Source organism: Pteropus alecto, unplaced genomic scaffold (genome assembly GCF_000325575.1).
Source record: "Pteropus alecto unplaced genomic scaffold, ASM32557v1 scaffold103, whole genome shotgun sequence".
NCBI classification, from domain to species: domain Eukaryota; kingdom Metazoa; phylum Chordata; class Mammalia; order Chiroptera; family Pteropodidae; genus Pteropus; species Pteropus alecto.
This window is the reverse complement of record NW_006436288.1, coordinates 7,370,438-7,380,520: the sequence shown is the minus strand read 5'-3', so window position 1 is coordinate 7,380,520 and position 10,083 is coordinate 7,370,438. Positions and strand designations below refer to the sequence as shown.

Here is a 10,083-nt window from a genome sequence, read left to right as displayed (position 1 = left end):
ATATTCATTTAATGTGTATTACATTTTTAATATATTAAATAATATATAACTATATGTATTACATTCTACATATGTATAGTAAATGATATGTAATCATATTGTATAAGTTATTATTATATTAGACTATATTATGTTGCTATGTAGTATATGTTATATTTATGTTATATTTAATACTTATATTTGTTTACCTGTTTTTTTTCTGTTTTCTCCCACCATTGTGTAAACTCCACCAGATTTGGGGCTTTATCTTTCTAGTTCATCCCTGTATCTGAACTCTAGTATGTAGAAGGAGTAACGCCAAGCACACAGTACACAACCAGAAATTATTTGGTAAATTAATGTATGAATGAATGAAGCTTACCTGCCACATCTGTAAAATGTAGCTAATAATATCTTACTTCCCTGAAAGTAGGAGTATTAACCAGATAATCTTTTAGGTTCCCTTCAAGTTCTAAAATATCTATGATTTTTAGGTTCCCTTCAAGTTCTAAAATATCTATGATTTTTTCAACTCTTTTTATTACTATCATATCTAGTTTTATATTATGAAGCAGAATGTTTTCTTCTTTTGTAGGTGAACTGCAGAGGAAGATTGGCTTGAAAGTACTTGAAATGAGAGGAAATGCTGTCGTCGGATACTTACAGTGTTTTGATCTGGAAGGCGAATCTGGGTTAGTGGTGCGAGCCATAGGAACAGCGTGTACTCTGGATAAATTAAGCAGCCCAGCAGCATTCCTTCCTACGTGTAATTCTCCATCCAAAGAAATGAAGGAGTAAGTATGAATTAGTGAATTGTTTTTATGGACCTTTTTATCTTTTACCTATATATTTTCATTTGATTTGAAACATTTTAGCAGTGTTTTTCAACATACCATTTTTTGCTATGGTGATTTTTCTTATTAGAGATGACTGTCAACATTTGACACTTAAACCTGTTTAGATATTCCTCATATTTATAGTCTTAATAAGAAATTTAAATTAAGTAATGTAAAATTAAACTTATTCCAGATCTTTAGACACTGTATATCTAAAGCATAAAATGAATATTTATGTGTTGTGTGGAATTTTACTTATTCTTTTGAGAATGCTTAAAAGTTAAGACCAGGGTATCTCCTTTTTCTGCTACCCTTCAGCTTATCTACACTGCCTGATGATTCAATTATGCTTATTATTAGCGACATATTATAGAAAGCAGGAGAGGTTGACTTGTGCATGAGTCTCAAACTCTAATGTCTACAGAGGCCAAGCAGTTTATATAAATAAAACAATTGGGTATAATTAAATAGGTAATACTGGGGACTGTGTAAAGCAGGTGTTGGCAAAATTTTTCTGTAAAAGGCCAGATAGTAAATATTTTAGGCCCTGGCCACATAGTTTTATCTTCATTTTCCAGAAAAAGGAGTTTGCTGATCTTGCTCTAAAGGAATTTAGACTCATATATATTCGAAAAAACTGTGTGTGATCCAACAAAAATTTCTCTTGGCCGGATTGGGCCTATGTGTGTTATCATTCTAAATTGGTGGTGCTGTCATATGATTGGGGTAAGGGGGACAATCCTGTTGGGTACTAGAAATGCTGACTATTCTACACAGCAAAGGACAACTCCATCCTAAATGCCAATAGTACTTCCATTGAGAACCTCTGATATAGAGATTCTTCTAGATCAAGGGTCAACAAACTTTTTACGTAAATGATTAGAAGGTACAGGTAAATAATTTAGTCTTTGCTAACAGCATCTACTCAACTCTGCTGTTGTGTGAAAGCAGTCATCACCAATATACAAATTAATGAGTTTGGCTGTGTTCCAGTAAAACTTATTTCCTTACAAAACAGATGGCAGGATGGATTTGGCTTGTAATATGTAGTTTGCTGATTCCTCTCCCGTATCATCAGGGAGTCAGAATTCTGTAGTCAGAAAACCTGAAATGTTTTCTAGTTTAGCAGTAGTCTAGAGAGGTTGACTAAAAAACAAATTTTTTTTTAAACGACATTTTTTAAAATGAGATTTTCCCGTTTATCTTAAGCTTATTCTTTTTGTTTAATTATTTCCTTTCTTATGGCATTTAGTTATTTGGATTAAATTTTAGTCACAAGAAGGAGAGCACATATATTACCTAATTTTATTTGGAAATAGGTTACAAGTATAATAACTTTTAAATAAATTGGAAGAGTAAATTTGCTTTATGTTCCATTTAAAATCTGTCTTAAAAAGATATAAACTGCCTGCTGCTGCAGGTAAAGTCAGATTGCAGGGGTAACTTTTTGAGAGATTCAATTTTTTTTTCTCTTTCCATAGTAAAGTTAAGTAAAGACCAGAGTCTCTCCTTCTCCTGCTACTCTCCAGCTTATCTACACTGCCTGAAGCAGTCTGGTTTTTGCAGCTGTGATGCGTAAAGTTTTCCTCTTTTCACTAAATTTACTAGTGGAATGAGAAAGCTATATTACCTTGTTAGTGCCTTAGAATGATATGTGAGTCAAGAATAAGTCTTGTCCGCATCCAAGAAGTATTTCAGTAATGTAAATTTTCTAGGATTGTGTAAGTTTTCTCCTTTTCTAATTTTGTTGTGGCTGTTTGCTTTAAATTGTCAAATACTCATACCATGAAGAATTTAAGTTATTTCATTAAGATTTTCTGAAAGGCATGTTACTACCTACATCATGATAACTTAAAAAAAAAAAACCAATAAGATACCTCAATACTCAGGCTGCTTTATTTCAACTAGCTTCTTTGTATTGTTGATAATGAGTCCATTTGAGTGCTAGTTTAAAATTGTTTTATGATTCAGTTGATTCTAATTATTCTAATATTATAACATTATGGATTCTAGACAGAAATTGTATAAAAGGTAGTTCGGAATATATTTCTGTCTGAATGGATTTAGTACTAGAAATACCACTATGGTATCACTTACTGTACAGCAGCCTTTCATGTAAGGAAACGGATAAGAATTAGAACTCCACAAATACATTAGGGGATGCCCCAGTGTATTTGGATTTTAATGCGATGTCATAATTTGAACATTTTACAATGTTTATTTTATTTTATTCATTTTATTTTATTAATAGTGTGTTCTCCTACAGTTGTTTTTTTTCCTTTTAGATGTTCAGTGTAATGCACAATATAAATCTCTTTGGTGTTTCCTAGCTGAACTATTTTGATGGTAGAAAGTGCATTTAAATATGATTTATTGCTTCTCTACTTTAGAAAAAAAGTACTTTCTAAAAGACGAGCTATAATTTCTCCTCTGTATGGCACTGATTTTAAGGCTTTTTATCTTCGTTAGTTACATCAACAGAGAAAGAAAAAACATAAAACCACTCAGTTGTTTGTATGCAAATAAGTCACCAGTGAGATGTTTGATTTTTAATAGTTATATTAAACACATTTTTAAATTAGCAACAAAAGTAGGAACATTTATTCTATTGTAAAATCAGTGATTTTTCAGAAAATAGTCTGTAGACCCTATGAAAGACTATGATTGCCAATTAATGATAGCTCATGTTTGAAACTTGACAAATTGTGATTGTTAAGAATGTTCCTTGGGCAATGGAAAAGAACAAAAGGCCAGGAAAAGTTGGCTTCTTGGCTTGCTCTTAATTTGAATTCTTAAAAAATGGGGATATGATAGTTTTTCAGTATATTCGTGTTTGATTCTTCTCACCTCATTGTGCATAAGGGAAAGCATTGCACAGTGAAATAATTGCTAATTTGAAGTCTAGAATTCTTATATAATAAACCTGTTTTCCCCATTCAATGTAACTGTCCTCTTAGCCTAATTTCTTTGTGAAAAATTTAAATGTTATATATGAATATATATCTGTATCTGATCTAAATGTATCTATACTTGTGCAGATGTGGTCCAATGCAGGATATAAGTTGATATCTTAGAAAATTTCAATTCAGAGGGTAGTTTAAATAAATTCTGTTTAACTTTAAATAATATATTATTCTTTTTGAGAGCTAGTCAAAAATCATTTACATTGCTTTATTAACGTGTTTTTTTTAAAAAAACAGTTTTCTTGTTTTCCCAGTGTAACCTGGTTTTAAGCTATATACTTGGTATGTTAAAATATGGAATGTTTATATCTGCTTATATCCATTCAGTTCACTCATTTCTGTTTATGTTGTCATTTTTTATATCCTTAAGTACCCCTATCTTGAGATTCTAGACACAGTTTTGTTAAACTTTCTTCATAGAAAAAATAATTATATCAGCAATTATTCATATGTCAGTTTCAAGGTAATATAAGAACTTTATATTTGACTTTTCACTTTTATAGGTGTTTTCTCCCTAAAATATTGTGTAGTAACTTCTATAGTGATCAAAATAATAACGAACATTTTAAAGAAACTTAAAATCTAAATCTTAGTCTTTTTAAAAATTTAATTCCACTGACAATTCTGCTTGCTATTTTTTTACTCAGTCCTAATTTATTAATCTGATCTTTTATAACTATATCCTAAAGAATGAATATTTAGTTTTTTAAAAAAAATTTCAATTTGATTTTTTGCATGCTAGGGATTAAAAAAACAATTCCTCTCCTCTAACTAAAGCTCCTTTGAAATTATTTTAACATAACTTTGCTATCTGTCGAATGTATTGTTTTCTTTTCTTCCACTTTGACCACAAATTCCCTCAGGTCTCCGCTGGTTCATCCTCCAAGCCACGGATGCCGCTCGACCCACAACAGCCCCATTCACACTGCTACTGGCTCACGACTTACTCAGAACTTCTCTGTGTCTGTTCCCACTCTCATCTATACTGGTACGAGACTGCTCAGACTCCGGAGCTGGGGAAGGCAGGCCACGGGCAGAGTGGCTGCAGAGGGCAGGCAGGCAGGTAGCATAGGCAGGTACCACAAGTCTTGGCTTCCTCCTTTTCTCACTTGAAGTCCAGCTGCAGTGAAAAAATCTTATATTTAGCCAACAGAGTGTCTAACTACATGGAAGTTAAAGTGTTCTTCCAGCTTCCAAAGTCTCTTCCATAGATCTTCTAAGGACCCTATCTTGTATAGGTATACTCTGTGTTTTTAGGAGAATCCTCCAGTATGTATTTTTGCCATTATAACTACATATGGTTAGAAATAAAATTGAAGATTGGATTCTAATAGCTGCCAAAGTTTCTGATTTGCTCATTTTCTTGGTGTACAAAACTTGTTATAGTAGGATCTGTTTCATTCTGTGGAAGAGAGCTGTTGGAAAACAGGTAAGCCATTATTCTGCGTAAAATGCAATGTTTCTGTGTAGCTATATTCATTTCCCTCTCTGCTGTGTTTTTAGCTGTGGCACTCTTGATGCTATAGGATAAGGAAACATTTTTCTTTTGAAGATATTTGTGTGTGTGTGCAAATATAAAAACAGCTGTGAATATTTACACACACAATTTGCAGTCATCATTTTTTCATTTGTAACCTAAAAAAAAGCATCGTTTATTTGAAAGTATTTTCAGTCATGTATTTATTCTTTTTGTTTACTTCTTTTAATATTTTTTACTCCTTTAGTCTGTCATTTCATTCTTTTTTGCTTTTTTTACTTGGCTTCTTAACTGTTTCAATGCAGATAATTATTTATCTGAAGAATGATGAATGGTTAAACAGCAATTGGTTGTCTTTGGCCTCATACCCAGCTCCACACTTAAGAAATGACTGTTGGCCCTGCCCCAATACTTTCCGGGTGTTTGGATCATGCTGCCTTCATCAAGTCCTCTGGCACATGATTACTTAATATTTCTCCACCTTCTTCTGGCAGGATTCCCTTCAATGAAGAGCCCAACCCCAATACTCACTCATCAGGACCCTCAACCCCTCTGAAAAACCAAACTTATTCCTTTTCACCTTCCAAGTCCTACAGTCGACAGTCCTCTTCTTCTGACACAGATTTGAGTTTGACACCCAAAACTGGTAAGGCGCTTCCACCCACCTTTTCTTTATTCTTTTTTTTTTTTCAAATTTGTTTCTGTTTCATATTAGCTTTCCATCCAAGCCTTTTTTCCTGTTTTTGGCATTTAAGTTAAAAGATAATGTGAATACTAATTATTTTCAGTTGCTACAATTAAAATATGAAAATTTTGTGTAGTTCAAAAATTATCGTGTTCAGAGATCTACATTTTGTCGATTTAATCATAGTGTAGATGTGAAGTCCAAGATTTTTTTGTATGTAGATACTTTTCATGCTCAAATTAAGAGGAATAACATTTTAAAACATTTGAATACAAAGTAAGACTAGTAGCTTGCAGTCCTCATGCAGTGTAAGCATTTTGAATTAATTGTTTCTATGTCCGAATTCTAAGATTTTATTATGAAAGAAATATTAAGAACAAGTAGAATGGTTATATTGGAGTATATATAACTATCTATTAAGTTCTTGTTATTTAAAATGTTTGGTTTTGCTAGTCTTACTCTCTAGATTAGAAAATAGCAGTTTTGCTTTACTTATTCTTATGTATTTTTCAATGTATGGAATTTATAATTTTTCCTTGTGTATTTTGATAATCTTTGAGTTTTTATGAATGTTTTATGACAAAAATTGATAAAAAATTAAACTAATTCCTTGCTCCATAAAATAGAATTAACTTATTAATCATGAAATTAATATTCTCAAGAAAAATAAACAGTAAACAAAGCATTTAAAAGTTAATAGTTTGTAATTTTTGTAAATAGTATTTTTGTCTGGCAGTTTTTTTGCCAGATTGGTGAAAACATTTTGCATAGTTCTTATTTTAAATTTATCTTTAATAACTTTATTTTTATGTTAGACAAGAAATTTATAAAATGACCTCAGATTTTACAAAGGCAATGAAAAGAAGTCTAATTCTAGAAGCACTGCTACTTTCAAAGTAAAGATAGAACATTAAAAACATAAGCCTGGAAATTTAATATCTATTTTAATGTCATAATATGTAAAGATAATCCGAATACCTAATTATTTAAAAAGAACACCTTTATTTTTACATATATGTAATAACAACATCTAAAAATAAATGATATTTGATGACAATGCCTGCATTGGCATGTGGCATCTTAACCGTAGTCACGTCATAAAGTGGAACCATTCAAATTTTAGTGGGTTTTCATTTCTTTTTTTTTTAATAAAGAATGAGATTCTGGCCTTGAATTTATGACAATCAAAACAAGGAAGACTTAATGTAGTATTTGAAGAATAAGTTTTCTTAAAAATATTTTTGAAGCTCTGCCCATTGGCTGTTTATTTGTATATTCCAGGCCACTTTCATATATTCTTATCTTTACTTTTCTTTGCCAAACCACAGATACATTTTTGAAAGTATTTCTTTGGTCTTTCTATTTCTTTTTTAAAAATTCATCATAAAGGCCAAGCCTAAAGAAGATTGTCAAGTAATAAATTAACTGAAGCTCTTCTCTTAGCTTTCTAGTAAGCAGTCAGTTGTACTATCAAGTGAAAATTGTTTTGCATTTTGTTTCCTAGCTCTGCATATTTAGTTTTTAAAAATTCATTTATGAGGTTATTATTCCATGTATTTCTATATTTATAAGCTACCTCCAAATAAATAATTTTCTTTTGCCTATAATTATTTGCAACCTCAATAGCATATTTGTAGGATATTAGTCATTTTTAGGCCTTTGGCTTTATCATGAGTCCCTGAAAATTTTCAAATACTCCAAAGGAGCATTCCCATTTCTTGTGGAGATTTAAAATGACAAAATTATGATTGTTCTAAAATTTCTGAAACTAATTCAGCATGTATTTCATGACTCTCTGCCTTCCGTTTTACCTATACAAAAAAATCAGTCTCTTGAGAAATGGAATAGATAAGCTGATTATGATTGATTTATTATATGTAAACTGGGGAGCCAAAAATAAAGTTAATAAACCTTAGATTGAGGAAGTTGTTTTTTCCATTGGTAGTTAAAGCTATCACCTGTTTTTCAGATAGGTCTTGTTTTTAAAAAATGCAGTCTGTGGCCATGCTACCCTGAACAAGCCCAATCCCGTCTGATCTCAGAAGCTAAGCAGAGTCGGGTCTAGTTAGTACTTGGATGAGAAACCACCTAGGAAGACCAGGTGCTATAGACGTAAAAAATAAAAAATAAGGGATTGTAAGCTGACAAGGTCCTTGCAATCTGTGAGGTCAACCAAGGGTTGCCTTGCTTAAAAAAAAATTTTCGCATTGATTTATTTCTAATAAATTCTATTTTTTGACATTTTACAGGGTTTTTTTCCCTCCATATTTTTTCCCAAGTGCTCAACTAGTCACAGCAGAATTTTAGAATGCTATTAATAGGATATTGATTTGACACCTAACTCAAGCTAATTTTTACTAAAAAGTCAGGATTTTAACCATGTATAGTTTTTGAGATCCAGAGGTTATTTGGCTCTTATGTACTCAGATCTTTGTAAATGCAAGCAGTACTATGGTCAGATTTGAACAGATAAAATTTTAGAGGGAAAAGTATTAACATACATCTTGAAATTAGAAAGAAGTTAATATTTTATTTAAAATTAATAATGGCAACTGCTTAAAGTGGTACTGTTTGATTTTTGTGTGTGTGTGAGTATTCAGTTTAAATACTCATAAGGGATACATTTTAGGAACATTCGAAGAACTGTGCTTTACCACTTTAAATAAGTGTTTACATTTGAGGCAATAAGTTTACAAATTTACAAATTTGAAAGATGTGATATGTTTTAACCTTACACATTCTTAACAAAAAAGGGCAGGCAATTTAAGTGTTTTTAAGAAATCAACTAAAAGTGATTAGAATGGCGTAAAATCTTATATTAGTGGTTTAAAAATTTTTAATAAATGTAAAGTTTGTAAAGGTTTTGTTAAGGTTTAGACTATGCCTTTTATTTATATTACCTTGGATAGATGGTCTTGCTAATGACTTTATATGCTTAGTGTAATTTGTGTATGCATTTTAAAATTCATTTTTACTGTTATGTTTTGCTTCATCATTGCTTTCCTTATCCTGCATTTTCTGATCATCTTCTGAATCTGCATCTTTTCTCTGCTACTTTCCTCCACAGCACCTTACCCACAGGGGCCTAGGATTTACCTGTGTCCCAGCTCCCCCTTTCTCTCTTGTGGGTCCCTTCATCTTAAAAAGTCCTGTCTCCTCCTCTCGGAATCTAGCCTTCCCCCTCATCATTCTAGCCTTGTCAGCCCAGTTCTGAGGAAAAGTGTTTCTTTCAGTGAAGAGCTGTTCCTGGCTGCTTCTGGTAGGATCACATTATGTCAGCTTTTAATCCCTTTATTTTGAATCATCTTTGAAAAAAATTATTTTATACTACAAAGAAGTAGTGGGTATTTTTACACAGGATGTACTTCTTATTTTTCTTATTGGCAGACAGATTTAAATGATTGGAACTATCATGAGGACATGATTGAGGATTACTTGATGGATAATTATGAATATTCTGCTAAAATTATTTTATATGTTAAAAAAGTTTTATGACTAAGGACATAGATATGCATGTTTCCAAAATTATTAGGTTGTCATTACACGAGTTTGTGTTGTAGATGCTTTACTTTCTTTCCCTTTACACCAACTCTATTCACATTGGACCTGTACCATCATGTTGCTAAACCATATGGTTACATTAATAAATTATTCTGTTTGAATCAGTTTAAGTCTCATTTTGGTAATATTCTTTCATTATTTTTTTCTGTCCATTGCTTTAATTTTCAAATTATTCTGCTGTATTTTCTGATATTTCATTTATCTCTATAAAATTACATTTTATTTTATGGCTTTCAGTATGCTTCATATAAAGATCTTAGTTTCATTTATATGTTTAGTATTGTATAGTCTCAAAATCATGTTTAGGTTACTGCAAGAAAAGTATATTTCCTTTTTTATTTTTTAAATAACAGAATGGGACTATACATATGCTAATCTTGTTTCCTTATCCAAGAACAGCTAAAAATGTAAAAGTAAATTAATTACATTTTTAAGTTATTATAGTAAATCTGACCATTGTATCTTCAGTTTGAAAGGGTGGGATTGAACTTTTAACTCTATTCTGTAGAGAATTGGCTTCTCACCTGTCCCTTGCTTTCTATAATTCTCTGACCATGGTTGGTCTATTGGTAATCAAAAGAA

General features: G+C 31.4%; 1 protein-coding gene and 1 pseudogene across 11 annotated transcripts in view; both read left to right on the top strand.

Moving 5' to 3' along the window:
* Positions 1-10,083, top strand: part of C2CD5 (C2 calcium dependent domain containing 5) — a 79,951-nt gene that overhangs the window by 19,625 nt on the left and 50,243 nt on the right. For all 11 annotated transcript variants that reach the window (XM_025047383.1, XM_025047385.1, XM_025047380.1 and 8 more), the window contains exons 7-8: positions 575-773; positions 5,750-5,901. In XM_025047383.1, the coding sequence (XP_024903151.1) occupies positions 575-773; positions 5,750-5,901 (351 nt within the window). The remainder of the gene's footprint in view (positions 1-574; positions 774-5,749; positions 5,902-10,083) is intronic.
* LOC112480380 lies at positions 7,935-8,053 on the top strand (annotated as a pseudogene).